This window comes from Epinephelus fuscoguttatus, linkage group LG3 (genome assembly GCF_011397635.1).
Source record: "Epinephelus fuscoguttatus linkage group LG3, E.fuscoguttatus.final_Chr_v1".
Taxonomy (NCBI): Eukaryota; Metazoa; Chordata; class Actinopteri; order Perciformes; family Serranidae; genus Epinephelus; species Epinephelus fuscoguttatus.
Window position 1 is genome coordinate 15,111,216 of NC_064754.1, and position 20,936 is coordinate 15,132,151.

Below are 20,936 nucleotides of genomic sequence, written 5' to 3' on the forward strand. Positions count from 1 at the left end.
CTCCTCTCCCTCGCCTGCTGCTCTCCACCACAACATGGAGAAACCTCAGCTCAGCACCAACAGAGGGAGAGAGAAAGGGGGTGTGGGGGGGGTATGGTATGGTATGGCCAAGAATAGCTTGCTGAACGAAAAAAAAAGGAGCTAAAGTTGGGACAGTATAGACGGGCCAGGTGGTGATGCTGACAGGAGAAATAAGGACAAGCATCCCTGCATTTGCATCACACCAAACAAGAAGACGACGACAGTGGAAAAACACACGAAACACAGCATGGATCACTTTCTCTGTTGACATTCTTTATAAAATGGAATACATTCAGATCTGTCATGTGACAGAAGGACAGCGTTATAATCAAAAACATTAATAAATAGTAGATGTGTTTTTGTGAGGCCAGAGTTCGCCCGTCCACTCTGGTGTCAATGGCGAAGCACAGCCGGCTCCTCTCCACAGAGGCAAAGTACATGTAAGTGAGATAAACTGACTCGTAGTCACAGAGACGAAACTACTCGATCCTAGACATTAAATCGACTACAGCTGAAGTGAGCAGTGTGGCACTGTCTCTCCCTTCCACAGACGGTATATAAAGATGGAAGAAGCACCTCCATTTCCTTCAACTGTACAAAAATGAAGCCAAAATATCCTGGATACAGGTGGTGCCATCTTGCACTTTTGGAGCCAGAGTCTGAGCAGTAGTGATCGGGAAGTGAAGCCGCAGTATCGAGGTCCCACCTGACTCAGCACCATTGGCCCAACTCACTCGCAAACATGTCGATTGACACACACAGCTATCAATAAATATATCAAACCCCCTTTTTATAGCATCAAATATCCAATTAAAACCAAACTTACCAGAAAGACAAACACTTAAATCAACATAAATCAACTCAATAAGAATGACCTAAAATGACAGAAACCATCGTTAGAAAAAAAAATTGACGCTACTTTGAGCTCTCAGTTTGGACTATGTCCTGTCCGCTAACATGGAGGTGGCTGGGTTTGTGGCATCTACTGCAGCCAGCCACCAGGGGGCGATCAAGACGTTTTGGCTTCACTTTTGAGTAGCTGTCATGTCCTCCATCTTTATATATAGTCTATACTACCTGCAGTCAAAACGATCATTTCTTCTGTGAGGGTCTGGTGGGGCAACTGTCTAAAGACATTCAGGTCTTTACTTTTTTAAGGTCCAACTGAAATCACAACTATCATATGTTTTTAAGATCATCATCAAATCATATTAAATCAAATTCATTTATAGAGCACTTTTAAAAAACAACCAGAGTTGACCAAGGTGCTGTACAGTAAAAGTTACTAAATGAACATAACATGGTAACCACAAAGAGTAAGAGAAATAGCATAACAAACCCCCAAAAACATGCTCAAATCCCCAAGTATAAACTAAAATAAAGCAAAGATCTAAAAGTAAAATATGAAAGATAAAACCTTGAGGACAATCAAAGGTCTTTCATGTTAGAGCGATTTTTAAATGCACTGCCAATATTCTTTAAAACACTGAAGGAATTAAATATGTAAGATACGTACATCAGAAATGCTTCTTTAGTCGGTGTAGGTGTTTGATTCACAAGTGAGTGGGCAGAGCAGCAACCGCAGAGAAAACAATGCAAACAAACTTCTGTTGGTAACCCTAGTTACTAGCTAAGGACAAATATTTTGTTGGCAAGTGTATTGACGAGTAAAGATAACAGCATTTTGCATCCAAACTGTCCAATGTTTCCATTTACAGGTACGTTTATAAGCAACAACAGCTAACTAGCTGGCCTGCTAACTGATGTTAGCATGGCCCTCACTCCATGACAGATGCATGCTTGTTTGCTAAGCTAGATATGTAGAGACTTACAGAGCAGATCTGTGTTTCAGTTGGACCTTGAAGGGGCTCAATGCGAAATTCAGAGCATATGAGCTGCACATGGTTCTCAACATGGAGGTGGCTGAGCCGGCGGCTGGAAGCTAATGGTGCTAGCTCCATAAACAATGCTAAACAACAACAATGCTGACAGAACTATTGGTGTCAAAGCTTCCGCAGCGATGCCAGCCTGATATCAGTGGTAAACGCCACATAAGTGCAGTGTAAAGCAAGGCAATGAACTAGCCAGTAGGAAACAGACATGCACCAACATGCATGTGCAGCCGGACGGGCTTACCACAGCAAACCACAGAGAAGCTCGGATTAAAACACACACAGAGGTAGCGTGACTTTATTCTATAGTGGTTTGCTGCTATACTAATGCCCTGAATGTCACATACAGAACCTTTAAAACAGTCCATCGAAATAGGTACAATAACCTTTAAAGATACACTTTATACATGAAACGACTGTATATCAATTTTGAGGTGTCACGGGTGCAATAGATGTGGCAGTCATATGGCTGTTACTGATGTTCTGATGTAACTGATATCACTGTCCTGATGTTCTTGTGCCTGTACCATAAGCCAAGGACTTGGAGCTGAGTTATACTCCAGGGTTGGTGCCATGTCTCTAAGCAGAGATTAAGTGGGGACGGCGGACTGAGAGTGAGACGGGCAGGGGAGACTCTGAAAGAGAAAGACAGACAGAGACAGAGGCAGAGCTAGATGGAGGTAGAAACACGGAGAGGCTGTAAGAAAAAGACAGTAAGAGAGCACAGAAAGCTGCTCTGCCACACAACACAGAGCTGCTGATGTCTGCTCCCTTCCTATGCACCCTTGTTCAATCTCCCCTCATCAATCTAAGAAAACTGGGCACTGTCTTTTGGTTAGACTTTGCTTATTTACTGTACTTTGCTAGACTTTACACCAAGCCAGTCCTGTCTGATTCTGGAGGAGAGAAGCCAAGGACACCAGCAAGGGGATGATGCTCTGCGACAGGCAAAAAGAATCCTGCTGATTCCCAAAGGAAGGAGGACAGTCCACGATCCGGTGTAACAGTCACTGAGGATTAAGGCCTTCCTGAGGAAACTGGGCTCACTGTTCTGTCCCCTGTTTGACATCTGCACAAAAGGAAACAGAAGAGAATCACTTTGGTTTCAGGCTCTTCTCATTTGTATAGTCATTAATCAATAATCATCTAGGTAAGGTATCAAAATTAAATAGCCATGTTCAATTATATATTAGTCGGAATAGGAAACAGGAAAAAAAAAAAAAAAAAAAAAAAAAAAAAAAATATATATATATATATATATATATATATATATATACAAAAACACATTAAATCTCGCAACAGGAATCTGTCACTGCAGATCCCATTGAACATTCACAGCATCATATTTAAGTATCAGCTCATCATTCAGACCTGAGGGGACAATGTCTGCTATGTGAAGATCCAAAAAGAGGGAGAAATGATACAGAGATATATAAATTGATCCTCTAATGATGAATTATCTTCTATTCCCTGGGTATTTGTAATTTTATGTTATCTATTTTTTTGATAATCTTTGCACATTGTCTTCATCTTGTGTATTTTTCTATATTGACCTTTTTTTTTTAGATAAATTCTTCTCCTATTTTCTATTCCTACTAATATATGATTGAATTGTGATAACCTACTGCCTTTTTAAATTTATATGTGTAGGGCAGCCTAAACAGTGAAATTATAGAAATTCTAGAAATGAAATGTCCATCTTTGATGGTGTGAAGTGCTTTCATGTGCACAGACTGTGACACTGATCGTTTGGCAGGCCACCCAAGGAGATGTTGACTCTTTCTGTCCTGTATATTATTTGCTCCTATGCTTTACCAGAGCTATGTTCAGCCCCAGCATAGCAGAACGTTCATTTAAACGAAAATGGTGGCGTGTTGAACACCCTATAGTGTTACCCAAGCACACTGCCTTTGAGTAGGGTGGGGTTTAATTCAATTCAGTTGGCTTTAATGGCATGGGAAACTTATAAGTAAGTAAGTGTGTAAAATTTATTTATATAGCGCTTTTCATAGACATAGGTCACAAAGTACTTTACAAGGACACTTACAACAAGAAAGAAAACATAAAGACAAAGTAACTACATGAGTCACGAAGTTAAAAGTGCAACATTATTTGCACAAAAAAAAAAAAAAAAATCACAATACACAGCAACAATACACAAAATATGACTAAAATACAGATCTGGTACAGACAAGTTACCCAAACGCCTGTTGAAACAGGCTGCCCACGAGTCAGAAGATCATAAGGGAGCAGGCAACATTCTAAAATGTAGGTGCTACAGCTGGAAAAGCTCGATCACCATGTGTCTTAAGATGAGTGTGAATGACAGTCAAAAGATTTAGCGTATCTGATCAAAGAGAGAGTGCTGAAGATTACAGGTGAAGTAGTTTAGGCAACTAAGAGGGAGCCTGACCATGTACTGCTCTGTAAGTAAAAGAAAAGTGTGAAGAAATTCTCTCTTCTCTCGCCTATGAGCATTTCCTCTAATGCACCTGTCTACGAGAAAAAGAAGATGTGCATGACCCTTCACAGTCAACATAAACTGTGTTAATTGATTTTTGAGGGCTTGAAGTTGTTGAACAAGCTAAAAAAACACAAACATATTTTAACCTTGTAAAGTTGTTATGTTAGCAAACAGTTTCAGTAGCACATCTATTTACACATTCAGCAGATAGGGAGCAATGTTAGCATCATTTGGAGCACATTTTTTGTTCAACTTCAACTTCAGAGTGCAAGTCCAATATTCACTCTCCTTTTGTTTCTGTGAGCAAAGATAAGGGTGGGGAAAACCAAAACAACTGGTTGAAAGATGCTAAAACAGTCCGCATAGCTGAGGGAAACTGCAATGTCAGGTTATAGTTTGTTGTGGATTCGTCACGAGTGACAACTTTCACATTACTGTCATTTGATCCATTGTGAAATACTACAAACTTTGCTTAGTGTAGCTTTAAAGAGAAATGGCCTCATTCAGAGCTATTTCAGGTAAACAAATACAAACTCAGTCATAAAAACTGGTCCAAGGGGAAACTGGAATTAGCATTTTACTGTCTGTCAGCAGATTTTCAAAAACAAAAGAAATGTGACTGTGGGGTGTATTAAATATAAAAAAGGCCCAACAGTGTGAAAGCAACCACATAAAAATTTTAAAATGGAAGTTACATCTACTTTCTGAATATATCTCTGACAGGTCTGTGATAGTTAGTTTGCAAACAGTTAGAACAACACTTGACGATGTGGGCTAGAAATTTCTCACAGCAGCCGGCTAAGCAGCAGAGACCTTCGTGTAATCTGTTAATATCAGCATCAGAACATGCAGACAGGAAGGAAGAAAGACCAGAGGAGATAATGGAGGACTGCCACAAATTAGTCAGTCGGAGGAAAGTGCACGCTGCTCATGTTTAAGTCATGCAAAGCAAACCTCGGGAACACCAATTCTCTTTTTAAAACACACAGCCACAAAGCCAAGCAAGCGTGCCGCTGTGTCTGACATCTCTCTTACATCCAAATTTGCCTCTCCCACCTCTACTCCCACCATAGCGTACACATTTCCAGAAATGCTGCGTGTGCACTCCCCTGCTGAGATGAAAAACCAAATAACTCTCCTGACTTCTCAGACTTTTTTTTTTTTTTCTAATTTGCTTCATCTTCTTTCTCATTTCCCCCTCTTTCTCCCATCTCCCCAGATCTGGCTCTCTGTCAGACAAAAAGGCATTATGTAACGAGGTGCTGAAGCCTCCATGTCTTACCCAACATGCACTTGGGGATTACAGAGCATGGGCCCCCTGCAGTAGAAGAGTATGAGATGGGACTACGGGCTTACAAGATCCCACATCGGACAGTGCGTGTGTGTGTGTGTTATGGAGGCATTATAAAACAGACAAAACAGCACCACACAAAACAAACATGCAACCCACCACACTGGTGAATTTAAAATGTTCATACTGGTGTCAGACAATGCGTGTAGACAGAGGAGCAGGAAGTATGGCTGCTGTTAAAGTGCGGTTGCAGTGCCAGTTTGACAGCGTATTCGTGAATGTGTGTGCCTGCCAGAGAGTTCACACAGGGAGAGGAGCTGTGCCACAAGAGCCAGCAGCAGCAGCAGCTTCAGCAGGGACAGCAGAAGGGACACGGAGGGAGCTGACTCAATGCCTCTCCGTCTCTATTCTCCCAGAACTCCTCTGTTTTTTTGCACGGGTAAACAAATACTGAAGGCAAATAACAGCAACCCCAAACCCTCCTCATCCGCGCAATATGAGCCACAGAATGAGAAACAAACTGGTCTGTCTCTCATGAGCATTGCTGAGTTTCACTGCAATGTCAACAATATCAAACAGAGTGGGCACGGACATGAAAAGGGGCAGTGGAAAAACAGAGATGCTGAGGTGAATGTGAACGACACTGCTGTTCTCTTTTCACTGCACATTTTAAGCTCCCATATTACACAATACACCAATATAACTAATGGGAGAGAACTATTTGTGGGGGCAACTGTATTTGTTCACAGCACAAAAGACAAAAAAAAGCGTGCAAAAAGGCACACCTGTACATTTCTGATTATTGTTTCTTGTGTATTCATTTCTCTTTTTACAAATTTCAGTCCAACTGCCACATCTGCCATAAAGTTGAGCTAACAGAAACAAATTTTTAATTCAATATAATGCTTTACAATTATAAATGAGTAGTATAAAAAAGAAGAACAGAGGATAAAGCCTTTTTCAGATATGGAGTCTGTGATATTCATTTCCCCACATGGCAACCTCCAGGGCTGAAAAATGAAGCAAATGCTGATATGCAAAAGACTGCAGCTCCTAAGATGGCCACTTGAGGCTGTCTCCAGAAGCCAGTCAATATCCATAGACCCCAGGCCTCCAGGAGGTGCACTGTGCTTTGAAGCCAATTTTCGTAGTGGCCAAATAGCGGACTCCTCTATCAAGTGATGCCACTGGGCCCAAAAAGACTTTTTCCCATTGACTTACATTGGAAAAGAGACATCTGTGACAACCCCCATGAAATGACTTGTTTCACTATCCAGATTTGATCCATTTCGTCAGGTAACATTTGGAAAGTATAGAGGAGCTGCGAGATCAAATCTTTTTATCTCCAATTAAGTTAGCGAAGCACTAATTCAGAAGTAGCTGGTTTAATGCAGAGGCAGCGCCGATCATCTGGGTGATTTCTCATCACAGATGAAGAGCTTTTTTGGCTTCATGCACCACTGAGCAACTTGTCCTGCTCACAACGTATCCAAGTCTCTTGATACATCCATGATAGACACACATGTTAGAATGCTCAGCTTTACAGCAGAAATAACAGAAAACTTTCTTGGTCTCTACAGGTAGGGGGGTGAGTTTTTGTAGAATGTTATCAAGGCTTTTATTTACACACAATTAAAGATGTGGCAGAAAGGTGGATGCCATCCGTTGACAAGTTGCTCTCACGGCAACAATGTTAAGTTAACTAATGTAAGTAATGTAGTAATGTTATACATGACGTAACCCCCGATTCACAGTGTATAGGCGTAGCTGTGGCGGCTGTATTTCAACGAGTTTTCAGTTTGTGAAAGCTACGCCAAAGGGTCCAGTCTGACCCACGAGATGATTAGACTAAGAGATGGCAGGTTTCAGGAGCAACTTAAACAATGTAAAACTCTGCTTCAGAGGCTTTTCCACTCTGACCAGAATACTGTTCTCTGATAAAACAATAACTACTTACTGTGACCATGTTTAAAGATATTCAACACTGCACAAAATAGCATCAATCAGCAGCTTTAGTTCAACAGAATCTGCATCAGGAAATGTGTGCATAAATGCAAATGTAATGACAGTGAAGAGTAGAGTGAATGTGGAAAAACTGAGACACTGTTGAGACTGCACTTATTTTTCTTCAGACATCTCAGGCTGTTCATCTGCTTCGTAAAAGAACGAACGTCTGCAGAATGAACTTGTAATTCTTTACGAAAAAAAGCGTTGATACTGGAGCTGACGGTACTTACAGGCTACTGTGTGATGGTTTTATTGGTCCGGCCCACCTGAGATCAAATTGGGCTCTATGTGGCCCATGGACTAAAATGACACCTCTGATCTTAAGAGTTCAATATTCAGTTTTTGCATTAAGTACATTTTGTTTTAAGCCTGTTTTCAACTGCCAAAATGCCAAACTCCAGGCTTCTAAACAGGAATCAACAAACCAATAGGTGACATCATCGTGGATCTGACTATTTTGAATTGGCTCATATTTTGCACTTTATGAAACCTCCACTAATATTAGTAAATTATTTTTTTTCATAATTATTATGGAAAAAATACTATGTATAGTGTAAAAGGTTTTGCTTATAGTGATGAACCAGCAGAGAATTGTCACCCAACTCTGCATTTCCCCACAGCTTTATGGAGCTTTAAAGCATCTTTTAATTTAGTATTTTGGTTTTACAGCCCACAGCTTTACTGTTTTGGTTCAGTCTCACCGCTCTCATCAACCTTGTTTCAGCTTGCAGCTGTTCTCAGCAAAAACAAAAAAGCTCTGATAAACACAGTACCTGCTCAGCACCAAACAGCACACAGACACATTAGTAGCTAGCTGGTGAACACTGTGAAGCATTTAGCAGCTTCAGAGTCAGATATTTCCCTCAGGAGCTGATGGGCACGAAAGTGAAGTTAAAAGGAGAGTGAATATTGGACTTAAATTGAGTTGACAACAAACAGGACTTTAAATGAACACTAATGTTGTTCTGTGTCTGCTGGATGTGTTAATGGACGACTGTTAAATAACACCTTGTTAAAAGTGATGACATGTCAATATTGTGTTTTAGGCTTGATGCTCTGCCTCAGAGAGTAATTAAGACATTGTGAAGTGTTATTACAGATCACGTAAGAAGAGGTAACAATATGCACATTTAATATTTCTTTCTGCATATAAACCTTGTGTATACTGAAGCCTTCTGTTAAGGGTAAGACATATTTTGGCCTCAGCTGCAAGTCAGAAGTTACCTGGTTTGAACTACAGAGACTGCAGTTGTCACTTTTATGTAATAGTGACGCTGGCACTCGACTATGGAGGCCCTGAGAGGCAAGGTGATTTTGTTTTGTTTTTTGCAGGAAATGTTGTCCAAAACCATATTTTATCTCCTAGAAAGAAAATACTATCTCCCAAGTACAGGATGTTACTTTGAGATTATCTCCTACATATGAGATATTATCTCCTGTGAATGGGATGTTATTTGATGATCTTATCTCCTACAAATGAGATAACATCCCACACATAGGAGATAACATCTCATATGTAGGAGATAATATCAGGTACGTAGGCAATAAACTTGGTGGGTTTTCACCCACAATTCCTGCAAAATAATCTTTCTCACCTTGCCTCTCACAGCTTTAGTATTTGATGTTAAATATGACCAGATAAACGCGCTACAAGTGACGGCACGTCAAGAAATACCAGCACACTTTGAGCACCCTTCTTTTTATACATGGATGTTTTGAACTCATGCACAGGTATTTTTTCTCCCAACCTTTCTTGATTGTCTACAGTGTACTGACACAACCAAGATAAAAAATTTTGTTGCCCTAAGTGGACGCAGTTTCACAGCAGCCCTGAGACTCTCACGTTGTGTTCACACCAAACTCACGCAAGTTTGAATGCTAGAATATTTTGCTGCATACATGCGAATAACTCGTGTCATTGCTGAATTGATGAATGAACTTCCGACGATACATACTCTACGTCATACATCCCTGGAGGATCTTAATGCTGATTGGCTATCGCGGCACAAATTAGGCGCTTAAGTTCACATTTTTCAACTCTCCTGAGTAAGCTTATGACACAAAATCATGCTACTCACTTAATTCGCAGCTTTAATTCTTGTATTTCATGTTGCGTCCATCGTGCCACCCAGCAGGAATTTGTGTCTAATCACGTCTTTGCATCACTCCCACGAATTGTTAAAGTCATGCTCTGTGTGAACACAACATTAGGCTGATGACATCGGGCTTACCCTGATGACCTAGGGCTCCCTCTCTGATGACACGTCACCATCAGCTCCACTACTGGCGTTGGGGTCCTGTCTGGAACGTAGAGCGCCTTTTTCCCTGCTCGACTCCGAGGGACCCTTGGAGCGGGTCTTCTCTTTCCTCTGCTGCTGCTTCTCCTGCTTTGACAGCTGAGAAAACACAAGAAACAATCAAGCTTCAATTTAATGTGCCGTTATCATGTACGAGCATGTCAATGGATGCATGCCATGAATAATATGGAAATGCTGCCTCAAAAAAGCTCCTGACAACATTTAGGTGCCTCTGGAAAATAAAAGGAATAAAGGAACAATCCCAAACTAGCTTCTCAATTAGCTTCTTATTTTGAGCAATGGGGTTCATTAAAACGGTTTTGTTTATTTCCCTAAGAGATGTCTGTAGTTTTTTTCCTCTAAGCTCTTCTCACTGGTTTGACATGGGAGGGGACAGTTGGTAAAAGGTGATGTCACAAACCTGTGTGTGAATCACATCCATACAGTCCTGCTGGATGAGATTAGCTGAACTTTTGAGTGTTAAATGCTCAAACAAGCTAATTTAATCACAAATATTTTTGGGAGAATATTTCAGACTCAAAGGTATGTTTAGTTTTTCTTTAAGACAAGCAAACTTCTTGCATATTAAGAACACATCCCCTCTGGCTGAACTGTAACTGAAACCTTATCAGTCTGGGGATGCTGCCGGCCCAGTGGGTTGAGACACACACCGTGAACATGCTGCATCATGACTTGCAGATCATGACCTTTGCAGTTTGTTCAGTATTCACCCAAAGGTCCCAACATGCATGAGAATTAGTTAAACTAATTAAACAAAAGAGGAGAAACACATCAGCGCCACAGAAGCAGCACTCCAGATCTGCTTTGTCTTTGTGGACTCACAACCACTTCTATTCTCTCCTCATTTAGAGCTATTCTCAGCCGTCATATGATCACTTCAATGAGTCTTTTGTTGTGACTGCATGCACTGCCTCTCACACACTCCAAAATAACCCTTCCCAGTGCCACTCAGTCGTCACTGCTCCGATCAAACCCGCTCGCTTTCTCATTGTATTCTTCACGGTCCATGAAACACCACAACAGTAATGATGAAGTCGCTATGCTACCCGCCATCTGAAAAAAGCCTGTAAACACAGATGCTGAAACTTTAATGGCTGCCAGGGAAATATTTATGAACTAAATGTCATCTTAAAAATCCAAAGCATTGCGTAAGACATTACATTATTCAGAGACGACAAAAAAAATCAGTGTTATTCCCGTTTGAACCCATTAACATGCTGTAGTATCAAACCAAGCCTTCTGACTTTGTTGATGTAAAACACTGTGAACAAACATGTGTGCTCCTTCTTTTACAATAAAGCAATTAACATTTCAAACTCCGATGCTAAAGGGGAACTCTGGTATTTTTCAACCTGGACCCTATTTATACAATCATAATTATATAATTTACAATTTAATTATAAAACCAACACTGCTCACACATACGAAACCATGGACAATCAATTATCAATCATGTGCAATATCTGTATCTGTATATACTAACTGCGAAATATCTAAACTTGATCAATTCTGCCACTCAGCCTGTCTATCTATTAATATATCTTGCTTCTCACTTAGATTTATATCTTGCTTGAAAATCTGAGCCTGTTAGTGGCAAAAACAAACACCTTTAGTGGACGTAAATTGACGGGGCGCACCTGCCCTGAGTGGTGACATGGTGGCCTGTTTCTCTGCTGGTGGGCTGCAGCACTCTTGCTCACAACAAGTCACACACACAAACATGAGAAAATAGGGTTCAGGTTGAAAAATACCAGAGCGCCCCCTTAAAAGCTAAATTCAAACCCAAAACTCTGAATTCCATCTAGATATTAACCTGACCTAACATGATCAGATGTTACATAATTTCTGCTTCATAACAGTTAGCTCAACAAACAGATCATCTCCAGAGAAGGACCCCTCTGCTACTGACCCCAGTTGTCCCGCGTCCCAAAGAGAACATCCAAACAGGATGATTTTCATTGCTCTGGATAACACCATTGTTTGCTGGCCGCTTGACCCTGCAGTGGACTAAATCCCTGATTCATGGAAAGAAAGGAACAGTGTCTGTTGGCTATTGCTTCATTTCCCCCCCGTGCCAAGCTTAGCCTATTGGCTGGCCTTTTATCCCTCATGTTCAGCCTTGGCTTTGGCTCCTCGGCCCCCACAGCAAAACATCCCAAACAGACAAGATTAAAATTCTGAGGACTGCTTAATATCCCTCCCTTTGGGCTACTGAGCCAAGCCCACCAAGGGGAGAGCAGCCAAAGCCGGCCCGGAGCCAAAGCATAAGAACGCTGGCCAAGTTCCACGGAAGTGACTAGAATTGATTCAGGAGGACAGATATATGAACTTCTTTCAAATGGCGGGAATAATAGAGAGGTTTATAAATTTGCTCAGAACTTGGTAGAACAGTTTTCTCTTATTTTGCACCCTGGATGTGGAATAACCTTCAGAAGACAGCTTCAGGATTTTGTCTCTCTGGGAGACTTCCAAGCTTGGACAAAAAACAAAACAAACAAACAAAAAAGAAAAAACGTTTAACCAAAGAGTGCAACTGCTATTCCTAAAATGGATTCTTTATTATATCTGTTGTCCCTGCCTGTTTAATTGCTGTATGTTATAATTTTTGTAACCTTAAAATGGCATGCTAAATTGGCCAGGTCTCCCTCTGAGAGAGATTTCAATCTCAAGGAACTTCCTGGTTAAATTAAGGTTAAATAAAAAACAAATAAAATAAACACATGGTGCTTTATCAAAGAGATACGATGTGTTAAGATAAAAAGAGGATTAAGGGGGGAAATTTGTCAGTTGTTCCAGAAGTACAAAGACAGCAATGGTGAAGATAAATAAAATAAATAAATATTAAAGAAGTGGATTAGATATAGAATCAACAATACACTCACAGAGAACATACTTGCAAAATTACCCCTCAATTTACAACTGCAAAAAGCACACTTCATTATAAATTAATCCAGTGTTTCCCAAACTGAGGGTGCAGAGACATTACAGGAGAAAAATATGGAGTAAATCAGATTAGCGGATATTTTGATTTGTCTAACACACTTAGCACAGCATTAACTAATAAAACTAGGGCTGGGTGTTACGGAGAAAAAAAAAAAAAAAATCACAATATTTTTGACCAAATACCTCAATATCCATATTGTGACTATACTGTGGTGCTTTCACAAATTATTTACACAGTGAAATTTTTGATATATAACCATCAGCAATGTGGCTTTAATGAGTAAGTGGGTAACGGCAAATAATGGAACAGCTACAATACACTGATAAGTTCAGAAAATTACATCACTTTACTGTAATGCAGCCTTTAAAACCAGGAAAAGACGATATGACAATCCAATATCTACCCTCATATCACAATATTAATATAATATTGGTATATTGCCCAGCACAACACTGCTGTTCTGTCACATAGGAAAGAAGGTGGACGTCTCTACGGCTGATATCTCACTCAGCAGCTCACATTGAAACAATCTACATTTATAAATAACACTACAAGCAAGTAATTTAACAAATTTTTACTCTAAATTTTATATGTATGCAGATTTTTTGTAAACTACTAAATATTAAAAATGATATTGATCTCAAAAAGTGGTTGGGCTCAGATCTGCTGTACACCTAGAGACAGTAAACCAGATGAGGTCAATGGTGGAAAATAAACCACAATTTCAAACATTTTGTCTTTGGGAAGTTGATGTTTCTAACTCATATCCTGAGTCCCATTAAACAGAACTGCTCCACATGTGCAGTAACATGAGAAGCAGACGCTACAGCACACAACAGAAGAGTAAATATCACCACCTAGTGGTTCATACTGAGAAATAAAATGACTCACTGAGGAGTGGACTGACAGTTCATGCATGGATTCAAGTTGGGTACCGTAGACAAAACAATCTTAATTCAGTGGCACTTTACTAGCTTTTTTCTAATAAGTTAAGATGTTTTTGTCAGACTACTTTGCCCTTAGTAACGTACCTGTCTGGGGTCTGTGGGGCCAGTAGGAGACACCAGTTCAATGGTAACAGGTCCGTCGTTTTGAATGTGGACCTGCATGTAGGCTCCAAACTCCCCGTCTAGAAACACAAGACGAAACAGAAAGACATTTCACACGCTGGAAATTAAAAATCAAAGACACAAGATAAACCCAAGTTTCATCTCTTCGCATTATTGCCACAGTCAGCACACAGTTTAGCCCAGTATATCCCAAATGACACCCCTTCCTGATATTAATAGGCGGTAAACGCAAGAGGAATTTGTTTGGCATTGGCAGTCGATGTTTCATAAGGATGTAGGATAAAGCCTTGAGACATTGGGGACAAAAGACGAAGGGGCTGTAGGAGGACAGGAAGTTTCAGCTTAAATGTTCTCCTTTCTTCCACTGGGTCCGTGAGATTAATGACTCCATCTGCACAAAGAAGCCGTGGGCCGCGGTGGAAAAGCGCTGCATCATCATATTTCCTCTCTGGAGGGGGGGGACTAATTAGGAAGCCTTATGCCTCCCTTGCTGGGACAAGGTGTTCTCCGCACCTGCTCCCCGGTGGGCTGACCCAATTCACTGCCACCGTCACCACCAGGGCGTCACAGCGCCGATAATCCAAACCTCCCACCCCCAACAAAGCTATAACCTTACAATGAAATGGGAATACAGGCAATTAAATAGCAGGGGGACAGGGCACAGATCCAAACTTATAAGAGAGTGCTGATATTGGTGACCCTCAACACTTTTGGTTTTAATGAGCTCAGAAACAAGTAGCTGTAAACATCCCAGGCACGTTGTCCTCCAGTCTCCTGGGACTCATGAAAGTGGCCTCTTGTTCTGACCTCCACACTTTTAACAATGACCCTTTAAATTCTCACTATTTCCCAACTCTCGGACTGACGTTAAATGTTTTGAAATAATGATTCACTAACTTTTAATTATTAAAAAAGTATGAATTAAGTGCATTATTAGCTCCCCTCCTCTAACACACCATTGGACAATAGAGGGAAACAGTAACAATGGCTGAAGCCAGATTTATACTTCTGCTTCGAATTGACGCTGTACCTAAGCTGTAGCCTGACATACACCTCCATAGAATGGTAACTATACAACCTGGCTATGCAGACCTCCTGTTTTGTTTTGTAAGCTGAAAACTTTTTCCCTCAGTGGAAACAAAATTTATTTCACAGATATCTTATAAAGCAAGAGAGGAACCTGTAATTGCACTAAGAGTATTCTGTACTCTACTCGTATCAGTGTGTTATTGTTGAAAAAGGAGCACTCTCAGAGACATGCCTGTTTTTATCTGAGTTATTTTATTTAAAAAAGCTATTTATTTAATTAATATAATTTATTTAATATAATTTTTCGTGTACTTGGTGATATATTGTGCAGATATTTATTTCAAACAGGAAAGGAGGCCCTGTCTTAGCCTTTAATTTTGATCACAGTATGTTTTTGTGGCATCTCACATGTGTCTTCGACTTACGACTGAACATTTCTTACTAGAAAATACCGCAATATATCGTATATCGCCATTTAGCCAAAAAATTACCCAGGTATGATTACTGGTCAATCTGCACAGCCCTAACAGAAAGTACACAATACACTGCAAAGACAATAAAGCCCTCTCACAAAAAAAGTCTTGTGGGTGATTCATCCTGACTTCAAAAGAGTAGAGGAAAAGTCTGCTAGCTGCTAGGCTAATTTCATTCATTCATTCATTCATCTTCTAACCGCTTCATCCTCTTGAGGGTCGCGGGGGGGCTGGAGCCTATCCCAGCTGACATCAGGCGAGAGGCAGGGCACACCCTGGACAGGTGCTAGGCTAATTTATGCATGGGAAACACCATATGCTTATGCTAGTAATGTTAGCATGTTGTATACGTGGAGAAAACATGTCTCTTACAAGACAACTGTTTTCTCTGTGAAACTTATGAGTTATGATGGAGCTAAATTTTGTACTTTTGTTTAATGTTGTTGCTATTAAGCCATGCTTTATGTGAGTTTAAAGTGTGTTAGTTGAAGAAACATCACAGAAACTCAACAAATGTTTGACCTTCGTTAAATGCTACTGTTGTTCCCAGCGTCATTTGAGTAGAGGAATAAGTCTGCAAGCCGCTAGGCTAATTTATGCAATGTGATATGTCAATAGGCTTATGCTAATAATGTTAGCATGTTGTATATGTTGGGAAAACATGTCTCCAGGGTTCCCACACATTTTCATGGACAAAATTTTAAAACTTTACCCTGACTTTTCAAGGACCCATAATAAAATTTTCACTTCGGAAAAGTGAAAATTCAAAAAACACTTCACTGTGTCTGCTGCACTTGCCAGCCTAGTTGCGATACTTTTCTACACACACACGTAGGAGAGTATTGCTTCCCATAACAAACACCGCCACACTATGTCACATATACACCTAATGTCTAAAGGCAGTAGGTTTGGCTGGTATAAGTAATGGAAAATGGGAACCGTTTAAGTTTTCCATTTGAATCAAGCATCAAATGATGCTGCACTTTCTTCGAGGCAACTATTACACATCACAACGTCAATGCTGAAATGTCACATTGTGCAGCCCCAAGTTGAAGCATATTAGAGCCAAGTTATGTCAGCTAACTTAAAAAAAACAAATTCGCTGTTTTATTACATTACATTGCAGATTATCCCCAGATTACCATAACAATTTATTTCATGACAAGCAACAAAATTCTGTGAGTTTTCCAAAACTTTCAATGATTTTTACCAACTCCATGACTTTTCCAGGCCTGGAAAATAAGATTGTGAAATTCTCTGACCTTTCCTGGTTTTCTTGTGTCTAGCAAAAGACAACTGTTTTGTCTGTGTGTTAGTTGCGTCAATCAAACTTTGCTGCATTTCACAGAAATTCAACACAGTTGCATGAACCCTTGCTAAACAGCATTTTGGATGTGTACCTGCAGAGATTTTAGACACACCATCCCACTAGTATAAATGCCTGGGTAGAACTATAAATCAGTGGTTAGTCATCAGTCCACCCACCCTTGATGAGCTCTGGCTTGTAGGTACTCCTCATGTTCTCCAGGATGCTGTTGTAGAAGGGCTGGGCCAACTCTGCAGGCATGGCTGAGTGGAAGTCTGGCTTGTTGCCTTTCAGTATACACTGCAGTGTGAACTGGCTCACACACAGCACCTCAAAGTCCCTCTCCATGACACTTTTGCTCCATGCTCGCCCATTCTCGTCCTCAAACAGCCGCAGGTTCAGGATCTTGCGTACCCTGAAAACACAGGAGGAAAAGCAGTGAGGAAACAACCTGCCTGGCTGAGATATGTAATCCACCACAGCAAGGATTTTGCTGTCTCTATTGTTGGTCAGAGTTACAATATGATTGAGTGGTAATGCACTTTATGTAGGAATCATTTTTAAAACATTTTGCTTGTGTTTTTTAGTCTTTCTTAAGTTATCTCCTTAACTAAAGATCATATAAACTTTACACCTTTGCTTACCATTTTAATGCATGCTACAGGTATATACAGTCTTAGATTTTTTTTTTGTCATGCAGTGTATGTTATGAATATGTGCCAGACCCCAAGAGGAATAGCAGCAGCCAAGCTACAGCTAATGGGCATCCTAAAATAAACAACAAAACAAACAAACAAACAGTTTAACACTGGTGTAGCCACTACTATCAATGAAAAAAGCCGCTAAGAGGTTGAGTAGGCTCTTAACTGTGACTCGTTCAATAAAGTCCACGCTGAAGTCTAACAAAGCATTTTACGACGATTTATTAAACAAACAGCTGGATGAGTAAAACAAAATGAGGTGAAACAAAATATTACTGATGTGATTACGTTATGTGATTACAGTTACGGTCAGCAGAAATTATCGCAGCCAAAACTCACCCTCTTTGTCTATAAAACCACCACGCCAGTGAATGAACAGGTAAAATAATGTGAAACCACACCTGTGCCAATTACTACTTGGAGTGAAAGTGACTGAAAGTATGTGTGCAGCCTAAACAAATAATAAACAACGAGGGTTAAATACACATTCTGGCTCCTGCACCTGGTGTGAAAAATATAAAACACTACTGTCAAAATAATGTTTTGGCTTCATGGGGCCGTGCTACATATTCAAATTCACGAAACTGTGTTTCTGTTTTCTCTGGGTTTTTGGTCAATAATAGGCTGCAATCGTTTGGTTTGTGGGCAGCACGGTGGTGTGGTGTTTAGCACTGTCGCCTCACAGCAAGGGGGTTCCTGGTTCAATCGCAGGAGGAAGCCCTTCTGTGCAAAGTTTGCTGCAAACTCCCTCCCTCCCTCCCTCCCGGAGAAAACCCGCACTGCACTGTCCCTCACAGCGAGAGGGTTCCTGGTTCGGTCCCAGGAGGAAGCCCTCAGTTTGCTGCAAACTTCGCACAGAAGGTCTCCCTCCCTCCCGGAGAAAACCCATGCATGTTCTCCCCGTGTCAGCATGGGTTTTCTCTGGGTACTCCGGCTTCCTCCCACAATCCAAAGACATGCAGGTTAATTGGTGGCTCTAAATTGTCTGTAGGTGTGAATGTGAGTGTGAATGGTTGTCTGTCTCTATGTGTCAGCCCTGTGATAGTCTGGTGACCTGTCTAGGGTGTACCTCGCCTCTCGCCCAATGTCAGCTGGGATAGGCTCCAGCCCCCCGTGACCCTCAAGATGATAAGCAGTTATGAAAATGGATGGATGGATGTTTGCTTTGTTTAAGTGATAACAATGGAATAGTGTTTAGCACTCAGCAGTCTGGAGTCTTCTTGATACATGAACATGAATAAATTTCAGATTTTTTTGCACAGTTTCATTTCTTCTGTGTAACTAAAACTGTAGACCAGGGGTGTCAAACATACAGCCTGAGGGCCAGAACCAGCCTGTCAAAGGGTCCAATCGGGCTCTCTGGATGACTTTGCACACCTAAAGTTGATGCACATGTGAAGGCTGAGCGGTTACAGACGCAAGTTAAACAGGGTCATGTAAAATACTGCCTTAGAGGCACTCTGACCAGAATACAGCTCTCTGAAATAACAATCAGTGCTTCCCATGGTCGTAATTACAGTGTAATTTAAGTGCTGTATGTGGCCCCTGAACTAAACTGAGTTTGACACCCCTGCTGCAGACAGTGATTTCAGCCCCAGTCAGAGTTGTGTCTCTGCTACTGAGGGTCCCTCCCACAAACACTCACATGTACTCAGCATCCTTCTGGGTGTCCTCCACAGATATACCCAGCAGCACACACAGTCCTCGTCCTATCGAGCTGATCTGCTCCTCTCCCACTGCAGGGAAACAGGAGAAGGTTGAGTGAGCTGTTACTCTGGACAGTCAGCGACAAGCCGCCCAGACTGACAGGTGACAGACCGAATGACATCACTGTGTGTGGAGGAGAGGAGCCAGCAGTCAGGGCTGTCACTCAGCTGTCACAGCCACCAACAACCACAGGACACGTTCGTCATTTGTGCGGTGAAATAACCTTTACTGGTTTCCTCCGGGCTCCGACACCCAGTCGGCAGTTGTCTGTGTGGACAGACACGCCTGGCGTGTTCCAGGGAACAGCCAGGCGTGTCTGGCTGTTCCCTGGAACACGCAGACACGCCTGGCTGTTCCCTGGAGCCTGGGAGTGCTAATGCTAACACGGCTATGTTAGCTAACATGCCCCGGTCAGCCACGATAATAAACGGAAGCTGTTAGCACCGGTTTAACGACATTATCAAAGGCGTCACAGCTTAGCACCTTCTCTCAGTTATAAACAGCCGCTTACCTGTCACAGTCGCCTTGGTGACCCTCTGAATGATAGCTTTCATTGTTTTGGTTGTGTTGGGGGCACGCGCTCTCTCAACTTCCAGTCCTGCAGCGTCACGGCACGTTGTCGCCCTCTAGCGGCGCGTGCCCTCTGGATGTATGAGGAGCAGTGTGGAGGCGGGGCCCGGTCACTCTTAAAGTTTATTCTAGGACCATGCATTGGCTCAGCGTCTCTAATTGAACCCTTTCATGCATGAGTTATGACTACCTCAGTGTTTTTACCTCTTTAGGCATTAAAAAAAAAATTAAGTTATTTTTTTTAACATGCATTTTTCAGCGAGTTTTTCCACATGCTCACTCGGGTGGACAGCGTGCGATTAAGATTTTAACTATTTTGATTTAAACTATAAAAGTATACCTTTAATGCTGTTAAACTAGTGTGTTCATAATTTAAAATATTCTAGTGCTTTTCAATGCAAAAGAGTTAAACTATGCTCCTTACCTCCTACTGTTGAACTATTTTTTTTAGTGAACAGTTTCAACAAAAATATTGTCAAAATATTGTTTTTGTTGAAATGTAATTATTTAATAAACTACTTTACTTCCCTAACAACCTGTCCTTGGAGTAATTCCCCCCTTTATGTGTTTATAATATTTATAACATTTACAATTATATTTATAGCAAATTGATTATTAAAGATATGTATATATAATAATTTATTTACTATTTTGTATTTGATTTTTATTATTCTATTTATCTAGCGTTCCTTCTTTCTCTTAAACCAACCTTACTATCGGGTCTACTTACAGCTGCACTATAAACACATTTCATTGTACTGTCTTATAAAGTAAAAATACTTCATAATATTTACATAATTTAAGCCTTTTTTTTTCTATGCTGAGACTTTCTAATTTACTGTTCGTGTTCTGTTTACAAAAAAAAGAAAAGGTAATGGCACTTGTAATTCTCGATTGTTGTTATCCATCAATCCTTAATAAAAAAAAAAAATTAAAAATATATTTATATATTGTTTTTGTCACAAAAACTGCAAGTTACATTCTAAAACTTTAACTAAAACAAGAAAACATGAGCACAATCACTCCAGTCTTGATCTCACTTCACTGGCTTTCTGTCCGCTTCAGGATTGGTTAAGGTTTTAAATGGCACATGGCATGTGAGCTTTTATGCATCCACACTCCTGTCAGAGCTTTGAGGTCATC

General features: G+C 40.8%; 1 protein-coding gene across 1 annotated transcript; it reads right to left on the reverse strand.

Annotated features, from left to right (window-relative positions):
• Positions 1 to 273: 273 nt before the first annotated feature.
• Positions 274 to 19,858, reverse strand: dtd1 (D-aminoacyl-tRNA deacylase 1). Its single transcript, XM_049571932.1, has 6 exons — positions 19,735 to 19,858; positions 19,162 to 19,252; positions 16,995 to 17,230; positions 13,969 to 14,066; positions 9,907 to 10,071; positions 274 to 2,982 (listed from the first exon to the last, which is right to left on the reverse strand). The coding sequence occupies exons 1-5, from the start codon at positions 19,775 to 19,777 to the stop codon at positions 9,916 to 9,918; spliced, it is 624 nt and encodes a 207-aa protein (XP_049427889.1). The 5' UTR covers positions 19,778 to 19,858; the 3' UTR covers positions 274 to 2,982; positions 9,907 to 9,915.
• Between the last annotated feature and the right edge of the window lie 1,078 nt (positions 19,859 to 20,936).